This window comes from Aethalodelphis obliquidens, unplaced genomic scaffold (assembly GCF_003676395.1).
Source record: "Aethalodelphis obliquidens isolate GAN/ISIS:26980383/991018 unplaced genomic scaffold, ASM367639v1 scaffold31, whole genome shotgun sequence".
Lineage (NCBI taxonomy): Eukaryota > Metazoa > Chordata > Mammalia > Artiodactyla > Delphinidae > Aethalodelphis > Aethalodelphis obliquidens.
In genome coordinates this window covers 10,831,295-10,850,810 of record NW_020837975.1, presented here as the reverse complement: position 1 = coordinate 10,850,810, position 19,516 = coordinate 10,831,295, and the positions used below count along the sequence as shown (strand labels likewise).

At 37.1% G+C, this 19,516-nt stretch overlaps 1 protein-coding gene across 1 annotated transcript in view; it reads right to left on the bottom strand.

Moving 5' to 3' along the window:
* Positions 1-19,516, bottom strand: part of DNAH8 (dynein axonemal heavy chain 8) — a 330,122-nt gene that overhangs the window by 109,877 nt on the left and 200,729 nt on the right. The window contains exons 65-74 of the mRNA XM_027127141.1: positions 18,465-18,691; positions 16,504-16,622; positions 13,970-14,073; positions 12,776-12,952; positions 10,821-10,988; positions 10,084-10,299; positions 6,830-6,967; positions 5,527-5,654; positions 4,547-4,718; positions 2,895-3,050 (exon numbers count right to left, since the gene is read on the bottom strand). Coding sequence (XP_026982942.1) covers positions 2,895-3,050; positions 4,547-4,718; positions 5,527-5,654; positions 6,830-6,967; positions 10,084-10,299; positions 10,821-10,988; positions 12,776-12,952; positions 13,970-14,073; positions 16,504-16,622; positions 18,465-18,691 — 1,605 coding nt within the window. The remainder of the gene's footprint in view (positions 1-2,894; positions 3,051-4,546; positions 4,719-5,526; positions 5,655-6,829; positions 6,968-10,083; positions 10,300-10,820; positions 10,989-12,775; positions 12,953-13,969; positions 14,074-16,503; positions 16,623-18,464; positions 18,692-19,516) is intronic.

The following is a 19,516-nucleotide window of genomic DNA, read 5'->3' as shown; positions in this document are numbered from 1 at the left end:
AACAAAATATCCTGCACACGAAGGAATTTTTTCCCCCAGATGGATAGCTTTATTTATATAAATGATGTGCTGCGAAAGACCTTACTATGAGTTGATAAGGTAAATGAATCTAAACAAAGAGCTTCAACTAGCTTACTTAAACAAGATGAAACAAGGTCCCAGGAAGACTAAACGTAATTGTCCTACTCTACTTCCCAAGACGCAAACTCTATTTTTGTGATGTCCTTCCCAAGTGTGATGGTTAATTTTATGTGTCAACTTGACTGGGCTAAGGGATGCCCAGATAGCTTGCAAACATCTTTTCAAGGTGTGTTTGTGAGGTTGTTTCTGGAAGAGATTAGCATTTGAGTCGGCAGACTAAGAAAAGGTGGGCCCCATCCATGTAGGCGGGCATCATCCAATCCATTAAGGGCCTGAATAGAACAAAAAGGTGGAGGAAGGGCCAATTTGCTCTCTGCTTACGCTGGGACATCCATCTTCTCCTGCCCTTGGGACCTCAGACTCAGACTGAGGCTTACACCATTGACTCCCATGGTTCTCAGGCCTTCTAGGGTTTGGACTGGAACGACACCAATGGCTTTCCTGGGGCTCTAGCTTGTAGATAGCAGATCTAGGACTTCTCAGACCCCATAATCCCATAAGCCAATTCCTCATAATAAAACTCTTTCTATATATCTATACCTAGATATCCTTTCAGTTCTGTTTCTCTGGAAAACCCTGACTAATACACCAAGTAAAAAAATAATTTTCAAATTGTCAATTTATTAAAGATTACCTTTAACCACCTTCAATATCTTTTGTAAACTTGAAATACTATCTTAGAGTCATAATTTCAGGTTTAATTCACTTGATTCTTCTCATGGAGGAATGCTTGTGGTAGCCACCACAAGAGCCTGTATCTCCTGCACGGATACTCTGGCATTCAGGCTTTACAAAGTAGTCAGTGAATTCTTTACAGGGGAATTAAGTGAATACATTCTCTTTCCAGAGGTCAGAGCTGTAGGTGCTGGAGAGGGCATTGAAGATGGCCTCGATGCAGCCCTGGACATATAAAATATGTTTTGTTTTTCATTTATCAAGTGTTTCATTTTTCATTTTGCCTTCCTTCCCAAGCACAGAAATAATAGTTTTGTTTCATTTTATTTTCTTTTATTTGTGTTTGTGTATGTGCTTATCCACATATTCAGAAAAATAATGTTTTCTGAGTAAAAAGGATGCAGTTCAATTTGCTTACATCCTAGCAGTTGATGGTTTTTAAAATAAGGAAGTGTCTCTGGCATATTTCTGTTACTTCCTCAAGAAGCTTCTTGGGACAGGGTTGCATCAGGAAGGACATGACTGAAGGCTATCAATGAGTTTAATGCCGAAATGGAGAGATAAAGACACAATCAGGAAAAATAAGAATAAGATGAGCAGGGAGATCAACAGCCAAGGGAGACAAGAGGAGTGAGGAAGGGAGCAAGGGAGCAAGGGACAAGTTATAGCTGAGCTGGATCCAGGGAGCTGGGTTCAGGAGCAGGAACGCCACTCATGCACTTCTGTGTCTACAGCTCCTCAGGAACTGCGTTCTCATCGACTCCCTTTCCCTTAACTCTTCCCTTCCACTTATGCTCACTTCCCAGGACTTTTCTGGGTTTTCTAAGTAAACACGGACTGGAGTCTTAATGAGGTGGGAGTATCTTGAGGTGATCCAGAGTGCTAGACAGTGTCCACGTGCCTGCAAAGCCCTGATCTCAGAAGGAAATCTTTCAATGTTTCACCATTAAATATGGTGTTTCTTGTAGGCTTTTTGTAAATACTTTTTATCTGATTAAGGAAGATCTCTCCTAATCTTAGTTTGCTGGAAGTTTTATCATGAATTGCTGTTAAGTTTTTAAGTTTTACCAACTGCTTCTTCTGCATTTATCAAGATGACCACATGATTTTTCTGGGTTTGTTTGTTTTCCTGTAATGATGACACACTTTGATTAATTCATTTAATTCAATAAATATCAAAATTACTACCCTATATAAAGAGCTGCGCAGAAAATATAAAGATGGTGTAAAACCATAAGCCTTGCTAACAAAAAGTTTATGGTACATTAGAGATAAAAGACAAACGTGCAAAGAGCAATAATTTAAGGCAGGCTCCTAGTCCATGACAAAAATACACGATGCATGAGGAGTCAGGACAGGCTATATTAAGCTGGGGACTCAGGCAAGTTTGGGTAAAAGTAGCATTGGATGTGGACTTTGAATAATGTTTAAGATTTTTATCTGGGATGTAAGCAAAGTGGGCAGTTGGGTGGAGAAGACATTCTGGTAAGCAGACATAGTACAAGCAAAACTATGCATCCAGAAGGCTTGGAACTGGGAACAGTGTGGAGCAAACAATGAATAGTCCATATTGTAATATTGAATTGAAACATCCATGTAACAAGATCTCCAAAGGAGCCAGGAATGTTGGAGTCCTGCCTTTGTCTACCTCTACCTTAGGATTAACACCTTGGTAGAATCCAACTCCAATACTGGACTCTAGCGTGCTATGTGGTACTACCAAGTGGTTAAGCTAGGTTGGAGCAAATGGCCTTAAACTGAGGAATCACAAGTCTTATTCTTGTCATTTTCTTATAAGCCCAAACTCAAGGACCAGAATAAAGGCCACATCCAACACTGGCAAAAGCAATTGAGCCAGAAAAGTGGACAGAGAGAAGGAGAGTGAGATCAAGAGAGAACACAAGAGAGAAAATAATCAGAGCATTTGTCCCAAATCACTGTTACAAAACTCAAGGGTGTAAAGTAGCAAACATTTATCATCATAGAGATGACAACTTTATGACTGACAGATTCAACTGAAATTGTGGGAAAACGCCATGATTTCAAGATTACTTTCCCATGCACCAAATGATACATACCTGCAAGTCATTTTCTTTTTCCTTTGATTTAATCCAAGTTTTGCCTTGAGTTTGTGGGTCTATGAGGAGTGGGTATCTGGTGGCCTTTGTCACAATGATGCCGTTCTGAATGGAGAGGTCATCTCCTGGTAATCCCTGCAGCCCCCACTCACCAATCTGAATAACAGGAAATGGATGTGGCCATTCAAAGGAACACAGGAAGGCTTTTGTTAGTGATTAACAGTGCCACGATATAAAAGAATTTAAAATTTGGACATATTTGTCCCACTGAGACTATGGAACAAGTACCTAGAAAAAAAATCAGACTCGTAAATGTGAACCAAACAACATCAAATTAAAAGAAACAGATATATCATCTAATAAATCCTTTCTCTAGTAACCCAAGACTAGGTTTAGTCCTTTATATTGTGTTTTCATACTTATGAGGAAATATTGTCAATTGATTGCATATTAAACCTGATTTGGGGATTCTGAAGCATGGTTGCTGAACATTCAGAGAACAGCAGGGACTTGAAATATGGTGAGACTGGGCGGGTGGTGGGATCCAGATGGGCTGGAGGTGGTGGAGATAATGAATACTCTGAGACCTCAGAGTAGGTAAGCCCTAAGGGTTAATTTTAAGTCTCTGAAACTTCCCCTTCCTGCCCTCTGGTTCTGCTTACATGGGGGAAGGGACATTGCATAGCTGGAGGCAGAGAAATTAGGGGAGATGAAATATTATATTGGTAGGAACTCATTAATGACGTTTTTCTTAATATTTCCTTTCAAAATCAAGAGGGAATTGTCAGCCTGGCTCCACGTGGTCAACAAAATCATCCAAGATGCAATGAGCCAACCAGGCTCCACCTTCGTTAAATTATCCCAGCTCCACCAAAAGCCACCATCGACAAAGAATATCCTGTCCCACTTCACCTCACCTGTGCCCAGTGCATCTCCAATACATTACTCTTCCCTGTAAGGACCAGTTGAACACTGTTTGAATTGAAAAAGATTATTTTTTGACTTTTAAATAGCGGTAACTTGAAATTAATAGTTTGGCTTTCCTAGGGAAACTGCAACTGGGGAACATATTTACAAATCAAAAAGCAGCTCATGAATACAGATTGCCTGGAAAGCATTTCATACCACAGGAGCTCTGTAAGGTATGCTAAAAATTGACAGTGGCATCAAATTCCCAGCAAGGAAGGTTAGTACAGCAGTGCATGCTTTTACTCAGTGATGTCAGATCATGCTATTGTATTATACTGTTGGACATTATAAAAAGATGGTTAATGATCAAAAGAAAGTTAATACCAGTACTTACGGCCAGCTAACACCTACATTTTCCTAGAATGTTTGTTAGAAAATGTGATTTAATAGGACTGGTGTAAATAATGGAGGGTTATTAGAAGAGCTCAGTATTAGCAAGCCTATAACTCACAAATGATCTTTTCACTCATAGCAGTGCAATTGGTATTAATTTGAAAGCAAGATTTCTTAAAATGCTAAGGAACTTTTGCATCACAAAGAAAAAAAAGTTTGTAACACTTCAGCATTTTCAAAACAATCTTTTCAATTAAATGCAAAAAGAAAAAATTAGGTGTACCTTAATTTCTTAGTGAGTAGGAAATAAAATGAAATTCAAATAATGCTGTAAGGAAAGTAACACTTACTGTTGGAGGATCCACCAACATTGAAATAAGATTCAGATTTTCAGTGAAAGGAATCTTCCGTGCTTTCAACTCTGCCTCCCATTGATCTTTAAGCAAATAGTTCCTAAATATCTGATTGAAAGGACCAAGATAGGAAAGGAATCCAGTGCACAGCAGAATATCACCTACAAGTCTGTTAAGAAAAAACAAAGTGAATCACTAACACATTTTAAGTTCTCCCAGTAAGGAGTTTGAAAGGCCACCAGGCAGTTTTGTTACTAGATGAAGTCCTTCTTTGCTCCCAGCTTAACACTTGGCAGCCAGACGTGGAGAGACCATGCAAAAAGGAGCCTAAAGGCTCAAAACGGCGTAGGGGTGGCCTCATTCGGAGTAAGTCAGGGAGCAAGAAAGAAGGCTCCTTTCTGAAGCCTGCAGGTCCTGAAGCTTGACTTCCAGATGAGGAAAGCATTCTTTTCCCATCCCATGCCCTAGTCTTGTTCAGATTCAATCTTGATTTAACCACTACTTCTTCTTCATCCTCTTTTTTTTTTTTTTGCCATTCTCCTACGAACCTCTCATTCCCTCTCTTTCAGTTTTCAGAAGACACCAGCCCAAGATACCTTTCCATTTAGAACAAACTGTTGATTCACACTATCAAAATCCTTGAGGTGAACAGTATAGAACTGGAACCAGTAACTAGATTGTTCTGGCAAATCCAGACAATGTTAGAAGCATTCTCACACCGAAAGCCCACACTGTTGAACCAAAATTGAGGTTAAAAATGTTTCACCAAGTTTTCTTCCTTCTCCATTTTACTGAGAGTGTGGGACTCAAGCTCTAAGCACTTTCTTAGATGATGGGATTCTGAGATGGGGATATGGAAACAGAGGAGAAAAGCACTTCAAGGAATGAGACTTTATGTTCCCCCATGCCACAAAGAGGTGGCCTTTGGGGTGATGACTAAGAAGGAAAGCAATTATATCAAAGACCAAAATTTATACCTATTAATCTGAGCTTTGAACTCTTTGCTTTGCTGAGTCCATCGGACTTTTTCTCCACTCAATCCATCGATGAGGGTGGAAGCTGCCTGCATCTTTTTCCGGCACATGTCAGCATCGTTAAGCAAATCCTACATTCATAAAGGGAGAATGTCTCAAAGAGCTTCTTAGATTGCTTAATCAAACATCCATTATATTCACACATAAAAATACATGGAGGAATTTCTTAATTTGCAAAATAAATATAATCTAAAAATATAGTGTCAGTAAATTTTTACATATTAAATTCTTGTAATTCATTCATAATATAGTTATTTTACCTCACGAAATTTCAAGAAGAGCCATTTTGTAAGAGAGAATCCAAATCACATAACGTAAATAGTATTTCTATTAAATATTCTCAAAACAATAAATATACCTTTTTCTTGGATTTAATAATAATTCTGAGTTCTTTGCAGTTTACAAAGGATTTTTTTCCCCAGAAAAATCCTACACGACAGTAGTATGCTGAAGCCAGCTTGTATCAGCTCAAAAGAGTCAGTTGTTACATTTTTCAGAAAATTTGTGAGCTGGTGTTAAACACAGCTATTATTAAAAATTAAATTACAGTATTAAATTAAATTACATAGCTCAACTAAATTACATAAACGCGTTAAAGGTAATAAATAATCAAAATTCATCAATTTCTAGTTATTTACTACATTTTCATATTATCTATACTCTTGAGGTTAAGTTCATTGCATCTGCATGGTGGAAATAGTATATAATGGCATGCTGCATCTTTTCCCATACATGTGTCGTCTTGTCACATTGACGGCTTAAAATGGACAGTGGCAGGGGGTACCTAGACCACAGAAATCAGCAAACACGGCAAATCAAGGCTTTCTTCTCCCCCTAGCCTCCGCCCCGACAAGCTGATTGTTGAACGTTTACCAGACCACCACTGCTTACAACCTATACCATAAGGTTGTAGCTTTATCTGTATTTAACAGATAAAGTTCGTCAATCACCCCCAACTGCACAATTCATAAGTGACTGAACTGGATATCAAACCTAGTTTTCTGACTCCAAAGTCAATACTCTTAGGTATGACATCACAGCTTCTTCTTATAGAAAATAATTACTAAAAACAGAAAAAAAGAATGTGGAGTGTTGAAGATCCAAAATAAGCAGACATAGCCAGTGAGTAAGGGCGTTCAGGTAAATATTTTTTCAGTGTAAACATTTGCTGGATTTCTAAACACAACACATACTTGTGTAACAGTTCAGTACGTCGTATTAGTAATTTCTGTGTATTTAACCTCACCATTTTCTCATTCATTGCAGCATCAAATTTGGCTTGCACTTTATCCAGCTCAGCTTGCTTCTCATCCAGCAGGGCCTGGGCCTTCCCCAGTTCAGCGTTGGCAACTGCTAAACGGCCCTCCTGCTTGGCCAAGTTAGCCTTAAAAGGAAGAAGATGTGATTAGTGTAGAGGTATTAGTGCTACAAAACATTCGTGCTTTTAATTGGTAAATAGTAGCATAAGTTACTACATAATTTTTGCCCTATTTGGAAGTCATCTGTTTCGTTGTCTTCAGCTGGGGAAGCAGAGAAATTTCATTAAAGTTCATTTTTTTCCTTTTAATTATTAATGTTCAATATGGAAATCGCAGAAATGAATGGGAAGGAGAAAAAAAAATTACTCATGATTTTACCCAGAAAGAGTCTGTGAGTATTGTGTCAAGGAGTGGATAACTAGCATTTTGATTTTTTTTTCACTTAGAGTAATATAATTTCCTCACATCCTTAAACACTTTTTCATGAACATTAGTTATATGGCTGCATAATATCCCACAATTTGGATATATCATAATTTACTTAACTTTTGCCTTACTTTTAGACATATCTTTCTCCCCTACTCCCCATTTTTATGTTATTATTATTTTTAATTTATTTTTGGTTGCGTTGGGTCTTCGTTGCTGCATGCAGGCTTTCTCTAGTTGCAGCGAGCGGGGGCTACTCCTCGTTGTGGTGCATGGACTTCTCACTGTGGTGGCTTCTCTTGTTGCAGAGCACAGGCTCTAGGCATGTGGGCTTCAGTAGTTGCAGTACGCAGGCTCAGTAGTTGTGGCACATGGGCTTAGTTGCTCCACGGTATGTGGGATCTTCCCGGACCAGGGCTCGAACCCAGGTCCCTTTCATTGGCAGATGGATTCTTAACCACTGTGCCACCTGGGAAGTCTTCTGCCCATTTTTAACTATTATAAATAATGCTGTGATGAATACTATTGGGTATGTAAACATTTCGGATTGTTTTCTTGGTAAAGATTTTTTGAAGTGAAATTACTATAATAGTAGTTTTTCCTCTTTCTCTAAGTCCTATAGCATGATACTTATGTTTCTTATAAATTTAAAGTAATTAATCAGTAAAGTAATATAGCCCTAGAGCCTTCTGGGGTTGAAGTTCCTTTGTAACTTTCTTATTTTCTTTCTCAATATTTGTTTTTTTGAAATTAGCTATTTTTCTCAGGAAATTTTAAGTTCATTTAGATTTTCTAACATATTACAAATAACTTTAGATTCTGCTTTTTAATTATTTAAATCTATAATCTGTAATTATATGGATTTATCTTTTATATTCATTACATATCTCATATATATATATTTTTTGCAAAGCACCAATTCTTTAATTTTACTACTTTTTTCTAATTTTTAATGTTATTTTTATTAGCTCTTTCTACTTTCCCTAAATTGTCTGTGTGTGTGTGTATGCTTATAAATGAGTATATATATACTGGAGTGTTTAGTTTCTTTGATTCACTTAAAGGCTGAGAAGGTAGCATTTCGGCCGCATCACAAAAGCTTTGGTAACTAGCTTTTTGTCATCATTTTCTAAATAGAAGTGACTAGCTTTTATAAAAAAAATAAGCATTTTATTTTTATTGTTATAGTCAGAGAATGAGGTCTCAGAAATTTTTGCTTTTGGGAATTGAATCAAAGTCTTCTACAATTGAATATCATCAATTTTTGTAAATGTTTCTTGGACACTGGAAATAATTTGATATTCTTTGTTCATATGAAGAAAGTTCAATGTAGCTATTCAACTTTAAAAATAATATAGTGCAAAATCTCTATATAATTATTAATTTATGCCTACTCAGGACTGGCTACATAAAAGTGCAAAATGAAAATGCAGAACCCCTTGTTTAAAAATTAAGAGGGTGATAACAGAGCAGTAAGCCAAGCACGGTCCCTTCTAAAGCTGGCCCTCTGCCTACCAGACCTGTTGTGGATTGATAGCATATGCCACAATATCAAATTACAGGATTTTCTTTTTTGTTAAAAAACTCCACTTAAACTATTAATGGATTTTGCCTTATGTAACTTGACGCTATTTTATTTATCGCATAAAGCATTATTACAATTAAGTCTCACTATGGATCATAATTTTTATCAATAAAAATAACTGTTCTTCTAAGTGCTTATTTTTTTCTTGAATTCTACATTTATAGTAACATTTCTCTCTTGGTATCTTTTTGTTTGGGTGTGTTTGCTATATTTGCTCATCATTTCCCTTTGTTAAAACTTTAAATTTTCTCAAAGCTACCTATGTGCAGAATTTAAAGAAGCAGCCATTTCTATAAGGCTTATTAGAAAACAGTAACCCTCTGCCACCCACCCGCTCACCACTTTCCATGCCACTTTCAACGAAGTGGAAAGAGCAACCACTTTCAACACTTTTAGCTTTATGGGACAGGCTGGGGGGCGGGGATTGGGGGTAGTGTGTGTCTGGGTGATATATTTTATGAATCCTTTGCACTCCTGAGAATGTATTTCTGTTCTCTCAGACATAAAGGACAATCTGGCCCAGTATAGATGGGGTGTGTGTTTGTGTGTGTGTGTGTGTGTGTGTGTGTGTGTGAAAGAGACAGAGAGAGTGTGTGTTTATCCCTCAACACTTAAATCGCATCCTTAAGAATGTCTTTTTGTCTTTTGTTCCCATTAAGGGCAGCTTGGCCAGCGACTGAATTCTTGGACCCCAGTAATTTCCTCCTCAGTACTCTGCATATGTTTTCCATTATTTTCTAGTATTTAGGGTTGTGGCAAGTCTGTGCACATCCTGATCTTCCTCTTTTGTAAGCAACCTTTTAAACTTTGTTTCTTAGATGCCTATAAGGTTCTCTTCCTGTCTTTGAAACTTAAAACATTTCTAGGTGTTGATCTTAATTTTCATAAAATTTGTTTGGAATATCGTAATCAAATTCAGTCTCCAAACCTAATCTCCAAACTTTAAAGCCAGTTTTCTTTCATGATAGCTCAATTATTATACCCAATAAGTTCACTCCTAGTTTAAGTTAACAAATTGATTTTGGTTTCTTGTCTGCAAGGCCAAGAAACATGTAACAGATATAAAAAGAATGAGAACTTGTGAGAGGACATACAGTGAAAAAGAAAAATTTGATAACGGAGAAAACTACCTTTATTAGACTACATTATGCTTTGTCTTTTAATGGCAGCAATAACAATGAATGATTTTATTAAGAATTGATCTACTGGGAGAGGAAGGGAAACTTTTACCTTCAGAGGCAACACTTCTCTGTTGACACCATAAAATGTTGCCATAGCAAGTGTCCAAGACAGCAGACCAGCCACATTCCCACAGACTTTTTTGGCACTTTCAAAAGTGTAATCATCCATGTTAAAATATGGCTGTAGTAACTCAACAGTCTCTTCATTTATTGTGTCCTTGGGGAACTGCTGAAGGCTCCACAGGAATCCCGTCGCACTCATCAACTGAAAAATAGTATTACAGCCTGTAAGCTCTGGAAGAAAATGTGTACTTTCTTCCTGAGTTAGTATGTACTTCTAAGTTGAATTTTTTTCAAAGAAGTAATAATTGATTTGCTCTAGACATACAAATCAAGACTATGGGAGTAGTCAACCTAAAGCTATAAATTGCAGGTTGTCTTCCCGTTTCTATAGTGAAGAGTAAAGAAGAAAAACAATGTAAGTTTCCCATCTAGTGAGTGCATCTAAATGCCCCCAACCACACAAACCCCCCGTTGGAGACTGGGTTGGGATGACATCAAGACTGTGCCAATACTACCTACAGGTTCTGGACAGATTTTATAAAAAGAGGGCATTCAGCTTTAAAATCTTTCCCCACTTACATTTTTGGAGATGCAGTTTAAGAAAAACTCTTCAGTACACAATGACTGATTATTGTCTGCCAGTGTGTCTGGTCTATATGGAGTATCCTGGGATGTGGACACCTGGTACACCTCACAGGACTTACAGAGATAGATTTTACTTACTTTTAATGACTCTCCCCATGATGGCTTGCAGCAAGGTTTTTCTGGATCCATAGTGACAGGGTCAATTTTCTTTTGAAATAGTAACAGAACACAGTCCATGATTCTCATAATAAGATGAGGGGGCTTTGCAAGTTTCCTGACTGTGGCAATATCATTTGGCTTGATAGTCTGTATTTAGGGTTAGGGATCAGAATATTTTTTGTTAAGCAGTATTCCTAGTCATGTGGAAATTTCATACTTTTAAATAATTAAAGTAGAAAACTTTAAAACATATTTTCTCCCCAATCCCTGACATTATCTCCTCAAGGGTTTGCATTCCAAGATAATGGCTCTTTCATTGTTTAAATTGGGCTTTCTGTTTCTCTGTTTTCATTTTTTTTCCCCTGTAGCCCACAATGAATTGCTTTAGTATATCACTATCATTCATTGCCCACCACCCCAGACCTCTGTTAGCAACAACCATCATTCATGTGTAACATTTAGATAATTTGCATCTTCAAAGCACAGAATCTGTATTATATGGATATTAAAAGAGGGGCAACGTCCTGAATATCAGAAACCTCACCTTCAGTTTTCATTTTGAGGGCTGCACTGTCCATGGAAGGGAGAGGAATTCGAAGGAGACAAGAAAAGTTATTGTAACATATGGCTCATAAAAATATTTTTGGAAGTTTCTATCTGTGAGCCGGGTTTGAAATAAGATATTACTTGACATTCAAGTCAAGAAGGACTGGGACATCATATGATCACTAAAAAACTCCTAAGACTTGTTTGGTCCAGTGATCAGTCTCTTGTGTGTTATCATAGGACCCACAAAAGGAGTTAGGGTGGAGAATGTGTCCTGGTCATTGTCATGATTTTATTAAATGATGATCCTAAATCTATTCATTTATTTAAAAACTACATGTATTAACAACTATTCATGTATTTAACAACTACAAGCATTCTCCCATATAAAACAAAAGCAAACCAAAAACAGCCCTGTCCTCAGAATCCTCCAAGGAAAAGAGAGAGAAAACACAATTACCCTAAACTATGATTATTTGCCATGTTAGAAGTATAGGAGTTACAGGAAAACAAAGGAGGTCCAGAAGAATTGAAAACTTTCTGGAAGGGGTGAGATCTGAGCTTGGTCTTGAAGACTGACTCTTACTTGTTAGTGAAAGTTAGGAAAAATAGAAAGCATTCCTGGCAGAGGGAGAGACCCATTTAAAGGTAACAGACCATGATTACTGCAGAAGCCTGTAGCTGTTTCTGTATGGCTGGATCATACTGTGTGCAGGGACAAAATGACAAGAGATAAAATTGAAGGGGTAGACAGGAGCCAGGTTATCACAGCAGTAGCACTAATATTTATTGAGTACTTCCTATGTGCCCAGCAAACTATTCATTACCTTTATGCTTACATTGATCCTTCAAGGATCAATGAAGAATTAGAATCCTGACTGAGACCCAAGAGAGTTAAGTAAATTTTACTCCAGATCATCTATCATGTGGTCATGAGAGGCAAATGGAGATCTTCTTGTCTCACAGCTGTGGATACCTAGCTCGGGACTTTAATCCTAAGAGCAATGGGAACCACAAGGGGATTTTTTAAAAGGTTAAAGGCTGCAAGACATAGGCTAGTTGGGATGCTGAAGTAACTGAGAAGGCTCTCTAAAGAATCTGAATCCCTTAGGCTACAGTTTAAGCCAATAATCACTAGCATTATTCCTCGGTTCTCATGGAAAGCTGATTTGAGAATGAAAATAAGTTATGGGAAGTAAAGACTTAAAAAAGGTAGAACTTAGGAAATGTAATCAACAGAAACATTTGTTTCAACACTCAGAAATTATAAATCACATTAAGAATTCAATTCAGTTTCCTGATTACAAAAATTCCACAGTTAATTTCATGTAACAGAACATGGTGCCTGCTAGGACTTGTGTTGCGAGAGATAACAATGCACTGCTTACATTCAGGGCTGCTTCTGCTTCTTCCAGTGCAGGTCTAGCCGCCTCGAGCTTGGTCTCAGCTACTACTTTTTCACTATCAATTTCATCCACTATTTTTTGGGCTTTGTCTTTTACTTCCTGCACTTCATTTTTTACTTTGGCTGAAGCCTGAGCACTTACTGTGACTTCTGCTAATACCTGTTAAATTGAGGAAACATATGAGGGTAAATAGAAACCCTTCCAGCACAATTAACATATTTGAGCAGTGAGAGAATATTTATTCAATATAATGTAAAACAAGAGTAAGAGCAAATTTATTCCCCATCTAAGTTGTCTATATTTTAAGGTGTATTAAAGTAACTCCTTTGAGCAGTCTTGCAGTCTTCTATTTCCTAAGCTTCTTTGAGGCATGAACTATATAAATAAATATTTTAAGCTTTCAGAAAAATGATATTTCTATTCTATGTAATTTCTAGAAATTTAAAACTATTTAACGTCAGTGCAAGAGAATAAAGTCAGAAGTCATATTAAGCCTCATGTAATAACCAAAAAAATAGCTAATATTTATTGAGTGCCTACCATACGTCAGGGTGCTAAGTGCCTACCAGGTGTCATATCCTAAATGTCTCTCCTATGCTATGTCTCTCATTTCAGTAACTGGCTAAGGGTCAAGACTTAAGTATCCATTCTTAACTGACTGTCAGTGAGTGGAAGCTGAAAGCGGTCTGAGACTGGGGGGAGGAGTTGCAGATAAAGGAGCAGCACACATATATCCCTATCAACTTGGAAAGAGTATCTTTAAAAAAACAAACAAACTCAACCAACTCTTCTTTTTATCCTTTTCCTTCCTCGACACAAACTTCAGATGGGACTTGGGTTATTCCAGAAACCTAGAGCATGCAGGGAACTTAAAGAGAAGACCAAATATAACTTGCAGTCAAGCAGAAATTTCCTAAACAGATGACAGAAAACAAGAGAGACAGACAGAACCAGGGAAGAAAAAAATAGTCTTAGACCAAGCAGAGGATATAATAGTTTAGGTATGTCTTGGTATAAGTTAAACAAAAATATCTAATGGTCTTTGTAAACATTACCTTACCAGAAATAGTCTGTAGGCTTATACCCTGTTTACTTTTTAATAACGTTTTTAAACAATGCTTTTTTTAATATGGAAAAATACTCCTCACAGTAGTGATAAAATAAATGCCAACTCACTTCATCTGCTTTTACAGATGCCACTGCCAACTCCTTCTCCTTGACTGCAAGATCTTCAGAGAGTTTTGCAACAGATTCACTTGCCTCCATCAGCTTATCAAGACCTTTACAAATACACACATACACACTGAGTATATGACTATCCCCTCATCAAACATTTATTCAGTATTTACTACTTATAAGGCACCATAATTTGTACTATAACAAACACAAAATAATTATGGACAAAATGCTTTAAAAATATACATATTTTAGGAGCAACAATACTGACCAATTTTCTGCGAGTTTCATCAGGAAATGAAGAAAATAGCTCTGACTGAAGAATATCATCTAGTTACATTTAAGGGAAAGTCACATTGCTATAATGAGTAAGCTGAATTTAGCCAGGGAACTTCTTTGACAAACTTATGCTTTCCTTGGCTTTGTAACTATCATTTTTTTTGCCTTTGAATCATATTGCAGCTGACATGGCAAATGAGACAGATAATATATTAATGTTTTTTTTGTGGTTCTCTGCTATAAAAATGAAAATAACCGCTAAAACTTCTGCAACTGGCTCTGAGAATCTCAGTGCTCCAGTGAAAAATAACTGGTTAACTAAATTTCTCACATTCCGACTGGGCTCTAGATGGAGTGGTGTTGGTAAGCATTTAGCATCAGGGTCTGGGGTGAGGGCACTCATTTGTATGGTTTCCAGTTTCTGTGGCGTAAATACTCCCACCATGTCTGATTTCAAGCTACCAAGAGGTTCTCAGTAACACACCATTATATAATATTTCTACCACACAGATAGAACAGAAATAATAATGTTCCTCAAGAACATTAATAAGAGTAAATTAAAGTAAAAATAGCTAAGAAGTAATGAGTTTTGAGTATTTATTGCCCTCACTTTTAACATAATTAATTTAATTGTAAGTTAATTAATTTTTAATAAAGGCTGTGTTAGCAACCAGATCATGAAATTCCTAATTTAGCCATCAGTTCTCATGAGCCAGTGCAAGTAGCTTCAGCACACCCCTGAGTCTAGAGCATCATATAGACAAGCTTCAAGAAGGTGAGCCATTAGAAAGACAACAGAAGAAAGTTCCTCTCATAGGGTTCTTATCGTCACCATACCTTCACAGACCTTTATGCTTTGTGACCACGTTCTGTGTAGACGTGACAAGACAGCACTAAGGTGTTTTGGATTATTTGGGCCAAATGCTTTCTGGACATAAAATCGGTCCCCATTTACACTTTTCCTGCTTATGCTACATACACTAGACACTCATAAAATCATTGCTCACGTAAACTCTCTTTTTGTTTTTATTTGTTCATTTTTGTTTCTGTTTTGTCTTTTTCTTTGTTAGAAATTTGAGAAGCATTAACATGGCAAAGTTTACACAAATTGAGGGAAATTGTAATGAAACCAAAAACTGAAATTGTGGTGTTCCCAAGGGCTGGCTTTTCCCCATCTGCAAGCAGCAACTCAGCGACTGTGGTGACTCGCTGACCAACAGGGTGGACCCAAAGTTGAAGGAGTTGAATAAAATGGTTCTGGAAGAAAAACAGCCCACCTCTATCACAGCAGCTATAAATAAAATGTGTTAACTATAATATAGAGAACTGTCTTCCCTTATAGCTGGTGAAATTAGTTTTACTACTTTACAGTCAGTGTCATCTGTATATGTGTGCACACAGTGGTCACATACATGGTATATACGAACAGAACAGATTCTTTTTTTTAAAATTTTTATTTTATATTGGAGTATAGTTGATTTACAGTGTTGTGCTAGTTGCAGTAGTACAGCAAAGTGATTTAGTTATACATATACATATACCTCTTCTTTTGCAGATTCTTTTCCCATAAAGATTATTACAGAGTACTGAGTAGAGTTCCCTGTGCTATATACAGTAGGTCCTTGTTGATTATTTTATATCTAGTAGTGTGTACATGTTAATCCCAACCCCCTAATTTATCCCTCCCCTCCATCTCTTTCCCCTTTGGTGACGGTAGGTTTGTTTTCTAAATCTGTGAGTCTGTTTCTGTTTTGTAAATAGGTTCATTTGTATCATTTTTTAGATTCCACATGTAAGTGATATTATATGATATTTTTCTTTCTCTGTCTGACTTGCTTCACTTTGTATAATAGTCTCTAGGTCCATCCATGTTGCTGCAAAAGGCATTATTTCGTTCTTTTTTATGGCTGAATATAGATTCTTTTTTTAATTATCATGTAACATTATATTAGTTTAAGGTGGACATCATAATGATTTGATATATGTATGTATTGCAAAATGATCACCTCAATAAATTTAGTTAACATCCATTAAAAAAAACAAAACAAAACAAAAAAAACAGCCCACCTCTGTTTAGATTTTTTTCTGCCCAGAGTTTCTTGAAAGGTCAAAAGACCCATAAGGGTATCCCTCAAAATAATCTATTACTAACAAGAAAATCAATATTTTGTTTTCAAATACAACAATACCCACCAAACAAAATAGTGGCATCCCTATCAGACAAGCCCTAAAAGATAAGATTCTGTTCCACTTACCAATATTCATACGCTCAGCTTGTTCATTAATATATTTCACCTTTTCAGCATAAATGTTTTTATAACCATTTATAAATGAGAGGTAAGACTTGGGAGTCACGTGTGCTCTTCGGCGGTAACTGAAAGCAGAAAAGAAAAAAGATCTTCACCTCTATCATTTTGACATACTCTCCTAAAATGTCAACAGAGACGCTCTTCTCACTGTGAAATCAGTGTAATTCTGGAGAGTGACTCACTAGCAAGAAGGCAGGAATTGTGAATGGAAACCTAGAGGTGAGGCGGAAAGAACACTAAATCTCTAACTGATGTTTTGACTTGACCCTATGCCCATTCTGGGCTTCTGTTTCCTCATCTGGAAAACTCAGAAAAGAATCACTGCCCTACACCTCCCAGAATTTTGTGAAAATCCAAAAATAAAACAGCTTATGTAAACATAAACACACTTTGTAAACTTTAAAATTCTGTACAAATAGTAGGGATAAGTGGTTGAAATGAACTTGTGCTGAGATCCGTTTTCATTCACCTGGTATTTGCTACACACCTCTTCTCTGCTAGTAACCCAGGCTTACAAAGGTGAAAACCAATCTCTCCCCTAAATCGCTGGATAGTCCTTGAAATCAGGCACACTCGATTCAAACATTCAACTCACTATGGGCTTTAGTATAATAATTACATTTAACAATAGAAATAAATAAAAGGAATAATTTTATACAGGAGAAACTCAAGTCAAAGAAGAGATCTTCACATACTATAAAATTATATTTTTATATTAAATTAAATTTATTCTATATTAAAATTTCACTTTTGGAGTTCTGAAGATTTTTAACATTAAAAAAATTTTTAAGGACTTTGGCATACATATGACTATTTTTAAAGCATTATATAAATATTGCTTTCAGAATAAACTTCTACAACCTAAGAGGATATGAAAACTTTGGAAAATACACTGAAATTAAAAAAAATAAAGATGTAGGTTTTTGTAGCTCCACAGTTGATGGTAGTAGGGGTGGAGTTCAAGTTAAGTAGAAAGAAAATCTTCCCAATGGAGAGGATTAATACACACGGATTTACCAAGAGAATCTGGGAGATGATCTAGAATTATTTAAGAGGATGGTCCAAGTATGGATTTAAATAAAGAAAACGATACAGGATAAACAAACTTGTGAGATAGGAACCCCTGCCCCCCTGGAAAATCAATTAAAGTGTTACCCAGACTCTCTATGCAGAAAAATAGGCCTAGTCTTTCTGGGAGGTTCTGCACTCCCTAAAGCCTGTGCATTAACCCTAAGGAAGAAGCCTTAGTTCTAGAGACCCAGGGTGGCCCATCTTTATTCAGAGCAATAGTACACAGTGACTATCACACTTTGGGAAAAAATGCTATATTCTTGAACTGCCAACACCAGCTTTCACATCATGAACACCATTTCTGCTTTTAGGGACTGGACTGTTCTGCAGTCAATTAAAATTTAGCTTCATAATTATTTGGCATGAAAACATGGGTAAGATTAAATGATGCAAATACAAAATCTAAATGTTCCCTTAGCATAAGGCAATAATGAAACTTTAGAAGAGGGGATTTCTTTAATCAAAATAAATAATGCACTTGAATAAGAAGCTAATTTTAAACAGTTTATAATGAATTATTTTAAGTCATTTCCAAAAATAATTAAATTAAGCAAATGAAATAAAATGATTTATTTTAAGCGTCTGTTACTTTGAGGTCTGGAGGGAAAAAGATACTTAAGTATGGATACTAGTTAATTTTTAAATCTTGCTTACTTATCATCGTTTCTATACATAATCACTAGAACATCAAAGCAAGGAAAAATATCTAAGTGGGATTTAGCTGGGATTTCACGCTCAATCACTATGACGAGTCTCTTACTGGATGTTACATTTAATTCCTCTTTGGAGTGAACTTTGTGTTTCTGTAGTTATCATGCTTATGTAATGTCACTTACCTTTGGAAGTAACTTTCACAGCTCTCTGAAACCATGTCGTGAAAGAGGCCCATTGTTTCTACAACTTGTCTTTTGGTGTCACTAGAGCAGACGATATTATAGCCTGAAATGAAATAGGAGGCCACCGCAACCAGAGCCTCCTTCGGCCAGCGACTGAACCAGTCCATGGTGCAGCCTGATATCAAGCCAGGAAATTTCAAAGAGCGGGCACGGAACTTCTCACCAACCTATCGACAGAAAAGTAAAAAAGCATTAGAAACGCGAAAGGATTATAAGTCAGCCAGAGGGACGTTTATATATTCTGAGCCAATAGCATATGACACCACAAATTTTTTTTCAGGAACCTTCTTGGGCTGCATTAATATGTAAATGAAGTGTCCAGATGAAAGGAAGTAATATTTCCACACTCTCCCCGTCCTAAGACTATATCTGTTCGATTCTAGGAGCTACCTTTTAAGAGGAAACTGACAAACCAGACCTCTTCTACAGCGAGATGACCAGGACCATGAAAGGCCTGGACACTAGGGCACATGAGAGCAGCAGAAGAAACGGGAGGTGTTTGGTCTAAAAAGGGAACGACTTAGGGAGTCTGCAAAAACTTTCTCCAAATATCTGAAGAGCTGTATGTGGGAGAGGGATCAGGTTCATTTTATAGGGCAAATAGAATCACAGGGAAGGGACTTCCCTGGTTAAGAATCCGCCTGCCAATGCAGGGGACATGGGTTCGAGCCCTGGTCCGGGAAGATCCACATGCCACGAAGCAACTAAGACCATGCGCCACAACTACTGAGCCTGCACTCTAGAGCCCGCGAGCCACAAAAACTGAGCCCACGTGCCACAACTACCGAAGCCCGGGCACCTAGAGCCCACACTCCACAACAAAGAGAAGCCACCACAATGAGAAGCCTGCACACCGCAACGAAGAATAGCCCCCGTTTGCCACAACTAGAGAAAGCCCAGGCACAGTAGCAATGAAGACCCAATGCAGCCAAAAATAAATAAATAAATGAAAAAAAAAAAGAATCACAGGGGAAAAGACAAAATTCCACTGT